Genomic DNA, 15,843 nt, shown 5'->3' with positions numbered 1-15,843 from the left:
TTGCACAACAGCTCTTCTGTTTCACGGGAAAGTGAAAGTAGGTTACAACACAATAAAAACTATATTAAATATAGTCTGAAATGGATTAGGGCTGTCAGATTTGTTTACTACTGTCATGTGTCTTAAAACATGTAACTGCAAGATACTAAAGTCTGCAATCAAAATTCAGAGATCTTTGTATGAACTCAAAAAATTAACTAAAATCAGCTGATACATTCATTTTACAGCATTATACTCTTTGTATGAGAGATATTGATTTATTGTGTCTATCGTCTTCAAAGGGATATTAGGAGAAACAACTGATATTTAAACATAATAATAAATAAAACCATAAAATGCATCATGCGAAAAAGGATAAGTCCAGTTATTTTCAAAATATTTTATTTTTGATATATGAGAAAATATCTGTAGTGTAAAGAATATTTTTATCAAAGAGCTTATGACCCAGTTTCAAAACTCACTGCATCACATCCTTTATAAAGATACATTCTCACTGGATCAAGCGTGAACATTAAAGTAAAAAACAGTAGTTCCACTTAAATTAAAAAAGAACCAAAGGTATAAAACAAAATATGCAGAAATTGCGATTTATGAATATAAATGAGATCTATGAGGATTCATTCTATCAATAACTAGCCTATAAAATAATCACTCATTAAGCTCATTGCATTAAGAAAAATAACAAATCATAATTTACAAAGCATTATAATATCGTACAAACTCAAAAATCACTTGTAGGTGCATCGGCAGTATAATAAACTCATAAGGAAATAGAAGGATTATCTGCTTTGATTGCAAAACCTTCCCACCCACATCTACGACTAATAATATTTTTTATCACACTGACTGTTTATTGATACTGTGGGGCAAAAGCGGTAAATCAAAGTGTACAAAGTGAAAGTTGATAATACAGTAGCTTAACACGACCCTCAAGGTAACGCTATACACATGAGCTCTGTTCCAAAACCTAGTGAGCTGCCTATGTAGTCCGTAGGTTTAAGCAGCATTGCATGCATTGAAATATGGCGGACAAAGCGGAAGAAATTTAAATATACATTTTATTAAATACTGAAAAGAACCAGTAAAAGACATTTAAATGCATTGTAATTTAAATGCGATTTACATGAGGAACACTAGCTAACTGATTGCGTTGATTGCTATGCAGAGTCACTTTTTACTTCATAGGCGATTTTTTTTTTCGTCATCAGCACAGTACACTCGTACTGTATGCGCATGTGTTTTATTTATTTATTTATTTATTGCAGTAATCAGTTTGTCTGAACCACCCTTTGCTTCACAGTCGGAAAATATACGGAGGAGACTGACTGCTAAAGACCGTGCTTGTGTGAGGAGGCGATATTATAGTCTAAATGAGCACAAAGACATTTTTATCGCTCATAACTTTGGAGAGAAAAGTGCAGACACTGCACAAGAAATAAATCTTTGTAGTGCGCATGCGTCAAGCAGGGAGCTCACAAGGTTTTACGACAGAGCTTGGAAGTGATGACAGCAGCAGCAGGTGGAAAGGGAAAATAATGGCCATCTTCCATTCTGAGCATTTAACCAGCAATCCGTCAGTGAAGCGACAAATGTCTGGAAACAGCAAATGCCACCTGATACCAGATAGAGCACAGAACACCGGAACTACTGAGAACATCAGTCAATCTATGCTGAAGAGCCAGAACTCAAAGAAAGAACGTGATTGGCCGAGACACTCGAGCTGTTTTCCCTCTGGTCCTCTCTCGGCCACCACTGGCTTGTTTAACCCCGTGAATTCTGTACATCGAAACAAAAAATAAGTGATTTAATAAAAGTATCACGTTTCAAATAGTGTGTCTTTTGACAAAATTATTATTTTACAATTATCACACATGCCATGTTTATGGTTTAGCCTATTATTAATTGATATTAAGGAATATTAGTAGGCTACATTTAAAAGCATTAAAATAAAACTGATCACACTGCACACTTTATGACACTGCAGGCATCTGATATATACTAGTATTTTGAATTACATTTTATTTATATATATATATATATATATATATATATATATATTGTTTTCATTTTAATTTTAGTTAAGTTTTAGTAATTTCGTTTTTTTTTTTTTTTTACTCATCAATATATTAGTTTTAGTTTATTAGTTTATTAGTAGTTATTAGTAGGCAGATTAAACTAAACATATGAAATGTTGCCCTGACAACTAGCTGAAATAAAATAAGTTAAATGTTTTATATATATATATATATATATATATATATATATATATATATATATATATATATATATATATATATATATTTATTTATTTATTATTATTATTTTATTTTTTTACTTTATTTATTTATTTATTTTTAATTTATTTTATTTTGATGTAAAGATTTTTTTATGGTTTTAACTAATTATAATAACCCTGACTGTAGAAGTATTTAAGTCAATAGGTGATAAATAAAAGCTTTAAAAAATTAAATTGAAATAGTTCAATTTCAAAATATACACACCTTCCTCTTTATAAATGATCTTTCTGTCATGTCCACCTTCCGCATGAGTTCATGGACCCATTTCTCTCTGGGGTCAGTGCACATCATACGGCCACGTTTCAATGTGAAGCTGCGGGGAGACGATTGCATTAAATATTATTAATTATGAGGCTTAAAATAGGAAATCACGTATAAAAGACAGATATCTCTCTCCTGCAGTTCACTGCAGTGCAATGCATTTTATTGCATCGCTTCACTGTGTGTCATGTGCCTAAACATTTTATGCACTCACTTAATTTACGGAAAAGATTAAGACCCAACCATACACATATACTATATATATATATATATATATATATATATATATGAGCAAACAGGGCTATAAAAAATAAATACTGTAGTGTTAATCCTTTTGATCTTTCATTCAATGCAGATTCTGTGCCCATATTTATTAAGTAACATATATGTATTACTTACACAACAGCTGGGATGTTGCAGCCTCCGTCCAGCTCTTGTTTTCTGTAGCTGACCACTCTGTTCCTAGTGGACGATTTAATTTTTCTGACGTACTGCAGACAGCAGTCCTCATACGAGCCTACAGACAGACAGACATATCAGTGGCATAAAAAAACACATGCATCAATGAATCATAACATATCAATTTTTACAGGCAATTACAGATGGATGATTTAGTGAATGTGTCTCATAAAACCCTAAATAGTGACAAACAAGGAAGTGGTGGAAAGACAACACAGGTGCTTCTGAGAACTGTTAGCAGAGTCAATAGAAGTGAAACTGAATTCAATAACTATTCAAAGTACGCACATATACTGCAGAGAAAACACGAAATGTTTAGTGACTTCTTTTTAAAACTAATTAGAGGAACATGATGAGGCGGACACACTGTCTTCAGTTACTTTTACCTTTTCTTTTCTTTTTACCATTTTTACCATTTTATATAATTTTTTTCAATTAATTATTTGCGTTGTTGTTTTTGTTTTTAAACTGAAGAGGATAAATGGGAGTAATATAATCATTCCCTTTTTTAATTTCTGTTTCCAAAAAGACACACTATCTTATATGCAATATGAAAAACTATGACAGATACTGTAATAATAATATATTTACTTTAATAATAATATATAAATAGCATAAATAAATATCATTTAAATATAATACATATCATGCTACAAATATGCTAACCATATGGTATGGATATGACAAAAACAGGAAATGTTTACCAAACTTTACATTGCATGAATGATTTTAATCAACATTTAAAATAATTAATTGTAACGTGAATTGCTCCTCCGTTAAATAAATTAATTGGAATTCATTTTAAATTAATTTGCCTCTTTAGAAATAATTTGAAAAGGCAAAGTACACCCTTGACATTTGATTTTGAAATTTAAAAATGCATTAATTTATTGTTTTTCTGAATCTCACATGTGCAAACTATATGATGCTATAAAAAAAATCAACTATTGTGCAATGTGTTCCAGTACATTTTCTTAAACTTCAACATTGCAACTTCGAAGAAGTGTTTTTGGTGTAAAAGAGCCATATTTGTAATACAATCATCATTTGTGGTTTTTACCTTGTGCTAGTGTGAGGTAGAGGAATCCCAGGAGGATGACGGAGAAGAAGATGCTGAACCGCATGATTTCCCAGTGTCTCTACTGTAAAAATGAGACGGAAAATCATGAACCGCTTCACCAGGTATACTCACAAGCACATGCCCACACAATTGAGAGCCTCCATAAACCTTATCAGCACCGAAGGCGTGTTTTCCAGCACACGTATCCTTATTTCTCCAGCCTTGACCCTTGGACATCAGTAACATATTAAGAAAGTTCTTTGTGTCGTCAAAAAGCAGTTAAAATGAAATGAAATATAATTTCATCATCTCTGAACAAAACTTGCAACATAAAGACAAACCTACACATTTTATGAGAAGAAAACTAAGACTAACTGAATGCACGCTTTGTTCATGAACACATTAATCTTAATTTATCTTTAGTAAATCATTAATGAATATTGAGCAGTGTTAGGATTGTTTTCCGGTCACTCCAACACATGCACAACACTACAGTCGCAACAATCACTACGTCAAATTTACTCGCAAACCCAACAGGTTAAGGTCGGCATTTCAAAGAGAAAACTAAAATTGTACAGTTTTGCATCATTAAAGAGTTTAGATTTTGAATGGATTTCCGTTAAACATTAGATGCTGTAAAATGATGTTGTTTTCATATTAGACTGCTCACCTTGTTTGTATAGAAAAGCTTAGTTTCTTCTCAGTACCAGGATTCTGTGCAGGTTTCCCAGCTGCATTGACTTATAATGGGCCCAACCCTGATACCTGAGCCAGGTGAAGCCACATCCCTCACGAGGAAATGATGGGACATTGAGATCAGCTTTCATGGTTGGTTAAATGAAAACCACAGTAACCGATTTGTCTATCTTTGGTTCTGATGTGGCTAACCAACATATTAGTTTAAAGGAGTAGTTCATTTTCAAATAAAAATTTGCTTAAAATTGACTCACTCTCAGGCCATCCAAGATGTGGATAAGTGTGTTTCTTCATGAGATTTAGAAAAATGTAGCCTTCCATCACTTGCTCACTAATGCACTCACTCTGCAGTGAATGGGTGCCGTCAGAATGAGAGTCTAAACAGCTGATAAAAACATCACAATAATCCACACCACTCAGTTAACGTCTTGTGAAGCCAAAAGCTGCATTGCATTATTCAGTACTGTTGAATAATGTTTAAAACTGTTGTTTTTAATAGGAATGAAACCATGTATTGCACATATTCAGTTTTTATTGTTTTAGATAATGGAAAAGTGTAAGTTGTCATGCAGAGAAGAAAAATGCTGCAGAAACAAATTTCATTCAAAAATGTATAGTAAATATCACAAATAATTATTGAGAAATGGCAAGGTACACTTTGAATTAAACATTACATTTTGAAGTTTAATTTTTTTTTTTTGGAGTAAAACCTATTCCATGAAAAATTGTTTTTACAGTGTAGTGATTGTCAAGGCTATTTTGTTTTTCCAAAAATAATAAAAAGCACAGTTGAAATGGACAACTGTAGTTCATGCATGCCATATGATAGCTTTGTGTGAGGAACAGATCTGAGTCATTTTCCATTAAAATGTTTCATTACACCAATTAAATCTGTCACAGTAATAATGCATGAAAATATAAATTGCACACAGTATTAATCATTAGGAAGTGAATGCAAAAATATTGAGCAGCTGGTTTGGGTTTTATCACATAAGCACTGGCCAAAAACTACCATTTTATTTTCCTGTAAGCCTTATATTAAAGCACATTTTTGTTTGGCTTGCATAGTGCAACAAAGTACCTAATTTATGCATATTTGATGCTGATCATTCAGTACTTGCCAGGTATTATATAAAGAAAAAAATCCGATACACAATTATGGCGCAAATTCGGGCCTTGCAGCGTTTTAAGAAATGTAAGCCAAACGCAGGGCTGTTTAAACTTGACTCGTGTTGAATGAGACTTCTAGCATTTTGAAATTACACAAAAAACGAGTGACAGGAGAAAGTGCATCGGATTTCAACCTCCGCAAACATGCATGCTTCAGCTTAAAAGCACAGATGTTATAGCATATCATGTTTCCTACCTTAAGAACCTTTTGGCGTGGCATCTTAATGAGCGACATTTTACTTTCTGATTGTCAGGTTGCTTTTATGCAAGTTTCTTGTGTTTTTCTAAGCCTTGACTTAGAGTGTCATGGAAATTCAAAGCATGTGTAAATTCTACAGCTGAGGGTCTGTTCACCTTTATAAGTTAATTGATTTGATTTTACAATGCAATCAAAATGAATCTGGATCAATGTTATGCATAAAAATTACCAGAAATATTACATATTATATTATTATAAAAAATTTTTTTTTTTTTTTTTTTTTTTATAGTTAAAAATGTCTTGATAGATTTGTTTCTTACAAACATGCATCTTTTCACTTTTGCAATACTTTAATGAGTGGTGTGGATTACTTGTGGATTATTGTGATGTTTTTATCAGCTGTTTGGACTCTTATTCTGACGGCACCCATTCACTGCAGAGGATCCATTGCTGAGCAAGTAATTTAATGCTACATTTCTCCAAAACTATTCCTATAAGGCACATATGAAAGCATGTTTTCACAGTTTAAATGTTTCTAATTCATGTTTTATGATGATTATTCAGTTTTTGCCATGTGTTATGAAAAAAAATAAATAAATAAAAATGTATATACAAACCATAAACACAATGAACAATAAATACATTGGATGTTGTTATTCTTAGGTTATGCAGATTCATATACGAAGGCATTTGGCCCACATATAAGTACCAAAAATAACTTGGAAGTGCAGAAAAACATCAGGGAGTCCATATAGGATTAAAAAGTCAAAAGATGAATTGGAGCGTTTGTTTCCCAAGCTGTTCTGTGTCTCAGGTTGTATCATGTTCTAACAGCGTTTTGAATCGTATTTCAAACTCTTCTGTCACCAGAACATTAAATCATGTGTTCTAAATGTGTTGCCCCTTTGGCCCCTTGTTTCCATTTCAGAGTAGTCTTAGACGCCAGAGCTTGATGTGGGAATGTGGGATCTGTAAATGGCCATGTGATAGCGTGGGTCACTGTTTATGATGTCTCATTTTTCTTCTGATCCATAGCAAGAGCTGAATTGTTTTGCTTTAGACAGAGTTTTCTTTTGTTTGTTTCTCACAGAAATGCTGTGATTTCTTTTTCTTTCGTTTTTAAGTGTTATTCATGGACTTTTTTTGGTTTTTATGACAAGACCAACAACTACGTATGTCTGTATGTGTGTGTATATATATATATATATATATATGTGTGTATATATATATATGTGTGTGTGTGTGTGTGTGTGTGTGTGTGTGTGACCCTGGATGACAAAACCAGTCTTAAGTGTCAATTTTTCGAAATTGAGATTTATACATCATCTGAAAGCAGAATGAATAAGCTTCCCATTGATGTATGGTTTGTTAGGATCAATACAATATTTGACCGAGATACAGTTATTTGAAAATCTGGAATCTGAGGGTGCAAAAAAAATCAAAATATTGAGAAAAACGCCTTTAAAGTTGTCCAAATGAAGTTCTTAGCAATGCATATTACTAATCAAAAAGTTTTGATACATTTACGGTAAGAAATTTACAAAATATCTTCATGGAACATGATCTTTACTTAATATCCTAATGATTTTTGGCATAAAAGAAAAATTTTGACCTATTATATACTTGTATATATATATATATACTTATAATGATGCTTAAAATGCAGCTTTGCATCACAGGAATAAATTACATTTGAAAATATATTCATATAGAAAATGGTTATTTTAATTGCAATAATATTTCATAGTTTTTACAGTATTTTTTATCAAACAAATGCAACTTAATAGGTGTGCATATACGTAAATCATTGTTTTATTTTAGCTAATGTTAATGACTCATCTTCTTATTTTCGGTCTGTTTCTTGAAGTTCAAAGGAAAACCAGCTCTAATTATAATGAAGAAAATTCTCATTTGTTTAAACAATGACGTTTATCTGGCATAACAACAGTGAACAAGAAAAAAACAGTGTTGGCATCTGGATCTTTCTTTTCCCGTAAGAGATCATCAGAGCACCATCTTGATGGATTAATGGCACTGATGTCTGACGATTGCAAAAATATATTTGTACAAAAAAGACCTCCAGAAAATGATGGTCTGCTGCCAACCGTACTTGTTATGATGTTTCTTTTGTGCTGAAAAAACAAATATGCACATTGTCTTTCTCATACCATAAGAATCTTTCCCATGTTATGCTGCTCTGAGGTCATTTTCGGTGAGTTTTTGGAGAAAATATAGATGTCATTAATCATGAGCGGATCAGATTCGCCTTGGGCATCTTGAGGGCTTTCATCATCACTGCTCAAAATCAGCCATAATCTTCAATCTGTCATAAATACTGAATTTATACAGCGTCTCCTGGAGACAGAGAGATGTAACAAAGATATTCATATTGCTTATTGGAGAAACATCACAAACGAGATCTCTACTCTCTGAACTGTTTCTGTGCTCTCAGAAAAATACAAACATTTTAGCTTTAGGGGAACAAACAGTTTGTCTTTGGAGCAGAAACCTCAAAGTAACAACTTTGTACCTTAATTCAAGTCAAGTCACATTAATGCTTTATACAGTACAGGTTGTTTCAAAGAAGCTTCACAGTAATGAACAGGAAAAAAATAAATAGATGATGCTTAATTAATTAATTTCAGCTGTAAAGCCGTTTTACAGAGGAAAATAGTGTCATTATTTAGGTTGGTTTAGTAAAGTCAATGTTGTAAAGTTGAATTCACTGAAAATGAATTCAGTTCAGCAGCTCTATTAAGTTTCATAGTAATACCCTGATGGTACATAGCGCTATATATGTAGATATTAATAGCTGTACTTCTAAAAGTGCAGTTTTTTTTTTTTAAGTGTAGTTGATGTTCCTCAAGGTTCTAGTTTTTGCAGTGATGCCACGGAAGAGTCATATTTTGGTTCCCAAAGAACCTTTCATTGAACAGTTCTTAAAATAGTTTTGTTTTAGTTTAAAGAACATTCTTTCTGTCTTTAACAAATTTTCCCACGAAAGAACAACTTTTTGCAGTAAAACAGTTAAAACCAAATAAAGCATAATTTGAATGTTTTTTATTTACATTTCAAATCATTTAAAATCCCAACTAACCATTTGAGGTTCACAGATGACAAATAAATACTACAGAATTTATTGAACCTCAATGGAGAGCCAAAGGAGACTTGCGCTTCTTAGATGTTTTTATTTCTTGAGAAAAAGACTCCAGTTTGCCCAAGTTTGCTGCTCCACGTTCATTTTAGATCTCTATATACTCTTACTGTATGACAACTATTGGCTCGTTTGTTTTAAGAACAACATCTGAGAAAAGTTGATGCTCCTCATAAAAATAATGGTTCCAGTTTTAGCAGCGATGCCATGAAAGAAGTTCCCTAAAGAACCTGTCAGTGAACAATTAAAAGAACTTTTCTTTTTTCTTTTGATTTGAAGAACATTTAAACATCTAAAGATTCCATTGGAACCTTTGGAATGGAAAGAGTCCATTGATGTTGGAATGATCATGGAACCGTTGATGCCAAAAAAGAATATTGATGTTTAAAAGTGTTGAGAGTCTCAAGAGCAACAACTGCAATAAAGCAATTCAAATAAAATAAAGCATCCGTTTATAAATTTCAGTTCATTTCCAGTTGCAAAATGAATTGAAACCTATTCGTCCGAGGTTCATTGTTGAAAAATAAATTCTATGCTTATGTAGTCTACTTTTATCAGTGTCTTGTACAAAATGAGTCTTATATGAATCTTTATCATCAATTCTCAACTGTTTTACATAGCATTGGCACGGGGGAAATTCAATCTAAATGTGTCTATTAATGGATGCTGATATATGTGTCAAACATCTGGCAGAAAACCAGACGTGTGCCTTATAGTCTACCGATGACATAAATGTATTTCTGATATCTCACTTAAACTGTACTTTCTTGTTACATAAGCAACCGAGAACTGAAGCCTGAAAGACAGGAACAGGAACAGGTAATAAAACATGATATAATCAATCATCTGTGTGATAAAACAATGAGGCTTTATGTTAAATATCTGGCCTGAAATGAGGTTGCAAAAGAGAGTAAGGAATGTACTACGGTACCAACATGGTGTTCTTGGAAGAAGCTTGGAATATCATGTAATAAAAAAAAAAAAGCAATGTTTTTTGTTCTTTTTTATAGGGTCTGGATTTCCCCTGTCTCATTTCAAACATGCTATCCATGATGATAAAAGTGTGACTCTATATCTTTTGTGTTACACAACTGACAATGTGTTTATTAGCCATTGAACATCCTTTTATGTGAGCCAGCCCGCCGAATCTAATCTGTGATCGTATTGTTTATGATCTTAATAACAGGGCTAGATGTGGAACGAAACGGGGATTCTGCACATCCTGAATATCTCAAGTCTGATATAGTTCTTAAACTCCTTCGTGCTCAAAATAAAAGTTGAGATGTGTCAACAAGACTGTGAGAAATGCTTGAATCAGCCAACTCTTGTTTAACTTGACACCTGAATGAGCCTGTGAGAAATGGATATTTTCCATCGACAGTTCATCTATACATCATAACTGTGCCACTGACTCGTGTAATTACACAGAATGGGATTTAATGCTCAAATGAACATAGAAACGAATCCCTCCTTTTACTTTCCGTCTGCTAAATAATTTGGATACAATGAGAATAACACCTGTTTATACATATGATTTTCATTGATTTATTTTTTTTCCGCTAAATAATCACTGACATTTGTCTTCATCTTCATGTCTGTCAGGAGGTCTCTGTGTGCTGCCTTGTTGTATGTGGTTACATGGGTTTTGCCCGAGGGCTCCGTAAACCATTGTGAAAGAAGATCCACATTCTCTTCTCGCTTATTATCTATTAAGCACGGTTGCTTGCCATTTAATAGACTTTATCCAAAGTTGATGGGTTCAGGGTTCATGTGCAACATGGGGAAAAACGTCTTTATCATGAACAGAAGTTGATTGAGCACAATTGCTGTTAATCAGAACTCTCCGTTTTCTCTTATTCTCTGAACCTGCAACATAGTCTGCAGTTTATTACATATGTGATCCTGGAGCACAAAACCAGTCTTAAGTCGCTGGGGTATATTTGTAGCAATAGCCAAAAATACACTGTATGGGTCAAAATTATAGATTTTTCTTTTATGCCAAAAATCATTAGGATATTAAGTAAAGATCATATTTCATGACGATATTTTGTAAATTTACTACTGTAAATATATCAAAACGTCGTTTTTGGTCAGTAATATGCATTGCTAAGAATTCATTTGGACAACTTTAAAGGTGATTTTCTCAATATTTAGATTTTTTTGCACCCTCAGATTCCAGATTTTTCAAATAGTTGTATCTCAGCCAAATATTGTCCGATTCTAACAAACCATACATCAATGGAAAGCTTATTTATTCATCTTTCAGATGATATATAAATCTCAATTTCGAAAAATTGACACTTAAGACAGGTTTTGTGGTCCAGGGTCACATATAAACAAAAACACATCAAAGACTTTAAAGTAATCAATTACTAACAATCAAATAAAATATCAAATACATTAAACTTAATTCTAAAATTAAAATGAAAAATGTAGACCTATTTAAAAAAAAAAAAAAAATGTAAAAGATCAAAGTGAAGTTAAGGCCAAACATCAAGTCCGTCTGTAGAGTTCATAAGACACAGCCTTGACAAACTTGGCCATCTAGTGGTTATATTTCATTACTACAAATAGAATAAACAGAAATAATAGTTATTTATTAATTATAGCCTATATACATACATAAAATAAAATATTAAATTAGCAGAAGAAGAAAAAACATATAAATAAAAAAGGAATCAAAATGATTCACACAACAAAATAGTTCTGTAATAGAATAAAACAGAAATAATAGTGCCTAGTAAGATATTACTAATAAAACAAGTAATCATTAAGCTTAATTAAACTTACAATAAGACACTAGTTTATTATTATCGTTATTTAATTAATATTGTCAATAGAAGCAACAAGACAGGAAAATTATTTACAAATATTAAAATAACTGTGGTACCTATTACATTAATAATTAGGCATTGTTAAGATCTTTTTTTATAATAGGATTTGATATTGTTAGTGGATGCAACAATACATAAATGAAAATAATGTTTAAATAGTAAAACAATTAATAACTTGATATTATAATAGCCTAATTTTTACGCAGTGTAATATGTTAATCGTTTTTATAATAGTAATTAATATTGTTAATACAAGCAACAAGACATAGGCTACTGGGTAATTTACAAATAGTTACAATATTTTAGAGTGATTATTAACTAGATGTTATTATAATATTAGTTTTTGACATTACTGATACGTAAAATGGTAAAGATTCGTGTAAAAAATGACTTATGTTCAAAATTTAAATGTATTTCAAGTACCGCTGCTCTGTGAAATAAAGCGCACTAGTGCCGCGGTGCATTGTGGGTGTGCACGGAGAAGTAAAATGGCGGACTTGGCGAACGAAGGTAGGCAACCGTGTGAATCCGCAAAATGAGTAAAATAAAGCAAATAAACCGCCACCATGAGCCGTACGCGCCATAATAGCGTCGGTGAGAGCGCCACGCGTGTTTGTGACCCGGTCTGCGCGCTTTCGCGGCTTTGAGCGGGAGTGTGTGTGGATGTTTTAGCTCAAGTTAGCCGATGAGTGTGTTAGCTTCGCGGGCTAAGCAGCGCACTGACAGACCGTGTGTGTATGTGAGTGTGTTGTGCAGCTAACGGACTAACCTCTCGGTGTGTTTCTCTTTTTGATTTTTAGGCGGGTGGAAACGCACGCGCTTCCCCCCCGATGCGCTCGCGTGCAACACATCCGCGCGCTCGCTGTAAAATAATAATTCATTTCACGCGTAAATACAAGGGATTCAAGAATGACGCTTTTCTATGAGCGTGCTATTGCATTAAGGATTAACAAATGTATCTTTAGCATGCAGTTCAGTATTTCAAATAGGTGGCAGAAATGTGTTCGGTTTTCTGTATTATGCCTCTAAATGAACACTGTTGGGATATCTCTTTCTTGTAGTTTTATTCTAATCGTGGCTTATGGGCTTAGACGTCTATCTTTAGCCTGTCAGGATCAGTGAAGTGATATTTAATTATTTATTCTTCTTTATTGAGACAGTCCAATGCTTAAAAATTAAACATATACACAAACGAAACGAAAGCAAATGGTGGGTGGGGTAACTTAACGTTAGTGAGTTGCTCAACTCGTGGTTGGTTTCGACCTGCTCTGGATGCACGGTCGTCTTTTTTCTTTTTTTGACGTTATTCCAATAAATGCATCGATTTGTAGTCGGAGTCCGGAGCAGGTGGCGGTGCTTCGTTGACGGGCAAGCCGGCTGTCGGTGCCGCTCTCGCGGCTTGTGGCATTACCCGGCTCCGCTGCCTGTGCTAATGCAGGCCCGCCCACCCTCCTACTGGCCCGGGGTGAAATGCAACCCCATGCACACATGATTTTCCCCCCTTTAGGGCTCTAACGTCCTCTAATACAGCAGCCTTGAGTGGTGAGATCACCCATCGGTGGATGCCTCACCCCTTGACCTAATTACAGTGATGTGCACGGGTTTACAGTGCTGAATGAGCCACCCAGATGACTATGAGCCACCCAGATGACTGTGATTTGTTTTGAGGAAAGCAGCTGTTAACAGATGCACGTGTGCTATTGCACTCTTTAGTGGTTTGCAAATCATCTTAAACGGGCTTTGTACTCTTCCTTATGAATGATTGTTTTATTAGCCTCAAGTTTTGTTACTGTCAAAGTCCTGCAGCTAAAAATATCAGACGTGTCAGCCAGATCATGTGTCTTTTGTTTATTTACGAAGCATGACGATCATTTTAAAGCCTTTTAATTGAGCCAGAAGTGTCTGGGGTTTTATTGGTTGGCTTGAAGTGAGATAAGAAATAAGATAACTTCTTTGACAACACTGTTTAGAGAGTGTTTGGCTTGCAGGGACTGGTTACTAACCCCATTCGATCAGATTACCAGAGGCTTGTGATGGCAAGGACATACTACAGGTTGCTTTTTTAAAAACTAGAGGTTGGTTGATACGGCTTTTCAATGCAATTGAACAACATTTAATAATGTATTTTTTATGCATTTGGGAGATGCTTTCATCCAAAGCGATATGCATTGAATGTTTACATTTGTATTCGTTCATGCATTCTCTGGGAATCAAACTAGTGCCATGCTAGTTGCTCATATGAAATTATTAGAATATTTAATCATTTGGTGACTTTTGCATTCAGCACTTCAAGTGCAATGGCACTTAAAAATTACTTAGCATAATGCACACCTTATTTGCATCTAATTGTGGTTTCCTCTCTATAACAGAGATTGTTTTCCTTTCATTTGGTTCTTTATGATTATTTAATGTAGCATTTCTGTAAAATGCTGCAGTTATTAACTTGCTGCAAGTTTTATTTATATTTTTGGATTAATAAATGTGGGTATTTATTGAACATTTGTCAAATTGTTGTTGTTGTTTTTTTTAAACAATAAGCTACTGGAGGCTATGTGTTAGTTATTTTATAATTATTAACGAGTATTTTTTTATGCATGACACAAATGCCTCAGACCCCCTTATCAACACTGTAAAAATGACTTTTCGAAGTCACTGTTATTATGGTGTATTGTACAAGGAAATACTATTTCATTCTCTCTACAAAATTGCATGTTTAATTCAGTGTTTTGCTTGCCATTTCTTTGTTTTATTATCTACAGGCAAAGCTGTCAGTTGATTTTTGCCTTTAACACAGTGGGAAGTCACTTTAAAATTGACCGAGTAGGCGTGGATAGTTCTGATCTGTGGTTGTTAAACTAAGATATGACGTTAAGCATTTGCTTTGGATGCTTTTGGTCAGTTTGCGTCATGCTCTATCCTCAAATAAACCATTTTAGGAAATGACCTATTTTGTGAATGATTATCTTGTGACTTTGGATATTTGTGTGTAATGTAGGGGGGAAACTTGGATCGATGAGAACTGTAACATTGGTACATCACAGCTGAGCTGTTTTCTTGCTTAGTTAAATTAAAAATTGAGTTGAAACACCAGCTTAATGTAGGACTTTGGAGAGGCATATGGGGATCGTATCTGTTTGAGCCCTGTTTCCTGCTAATTTTCTTTGTTTTTCTTTTTAACAGAGAAGCCTGCCATAGCTCCTCCAGTGTTTGTGTTTCAGAAGGACAAAGCACAGAAGGTTTGTTCACTCAAGGAATAATTCATTAAAAAATTCTCAAACCCATATGTTTTCTTTATTTCTTGCAACATTTGCCTCGACTGTAATTGGAAAACAATATTTATTTACGTATGTATGCAAGTATACAAACAACTAGTGCTGATTATTTGTTTATATATCCAGTAACCAATATGCAGAACTGATATTTATCGTTTTAGCAGCAGCAAGAACAATAAAATTAACAATGGGAAAAATAAATTGACAAAGTGTTATGTTTTCAAATGAACAATATAATTAAACGACAAGCAAGTCCAGTGTTTTGAGTGTTTTGGTTGACCATCCTCATCTCTAAACTGTGTTTTTAGGCCAACTCAGTAAAAAAAGAAATAGACACCTGTTCTGGCTCTTTATTGTTTACTAAAAATAATTATACAAAAACAACTACTAAACAAACAAAACATGAAATGCATTACATTAGAGTCACCGTTCTTGAAACAG

The 15,843-nt window shown here is 33.5% G+C and overlaps 2 protein-coding genes across 4 annotated transcripts in view; one reads left to right on the top strand and one right to left on the bottom strand.

Annotated features, from left to right (window-relative positions):
* Positions 1-386: 386 nt before the first annotated feature.
* On the bottom strand, positions 387-5,143 carry ccl25a (chemokine (C-C motif) ligand 25a). 2 transcript variants are annotated; one of them, XM_058763972.1, is made up of 6 exons: positions 4,748-4,763; positions 4,246-4,305; positions 4,078-4,159; positions 2,958-3,075; positions 2,502-2,610; positions 387-1,776 (listed from the first exon to the last, which is right to left on the bottom strand). In XM_058763972.1, the coding sequence occupies exons 3-6, from the start codon at positions 4,139-4,141 to the stop codon at positions 1,762-1,764; spliced, it is 306 nt and encodes a 101-aa protein (XP_058619955.1). In that variant the 5' UTR covers positions 4,142-4,159; positions 4,246-4,305; positions 4,748-4,763; the 3' UTR covers positions 387-1,761. The 2 variants fall into 2 exon arrangements, with proteins under 2 accessions (XP_058619955.1, XP_058619945.1); XM_058763962.1 differs by lacking the exon at positions 4,246-4,305 and having other exon boundaries at positions 388-1,776; positions 4,748-5,143.
* Positions 5,144-12,576: 7,433 nt separating this feature from the next.
* The window catches only part of ranbp3b (RAN binding protein 3b), a 28,039-nt gene continuing 24,772 nt past the window's right edge, over positions 12,577-15,843 (top strand). For both annotated transcript variants that reach the window (XM_058752526.1, XM_058752520.1), the window contains exons 1-2: positions 12,577-12,640; positions 15,311-15,366. In XM_058752526.1, coding sequence (XP_058608509.1) covers positions 12,619-12,640; positions 15,311-15,366 — 78 coding nt within the window. In that variant the 5' untranslated portion in view covers positions 12,577-12,618. The remainder of the gene's footprint in view (positions 12,641-15,310; positions 15,367-15,843) is intronic.

This window comes from Onychostoma macrolepis, chromosome 02 (assembly GCF_012432095.1).
Source record: "Onychostoma macrolepis isolate SWU-2019 chromosome 02, ASM1243209v1, whole genome shotgun sequence".
Taxonomy (NCBI): Eukaryota; Metazoa; Chordata; class Actinopteri; order Cypriniformes; family Cyprinidae; genus Onychostoma; species Onychostoma macrolepis.
The sequence above is the reverse complement of the archived record's forward strand: the minus strand, read 5'-3'. Positions and strand labels throughout refer to the sequence as shown.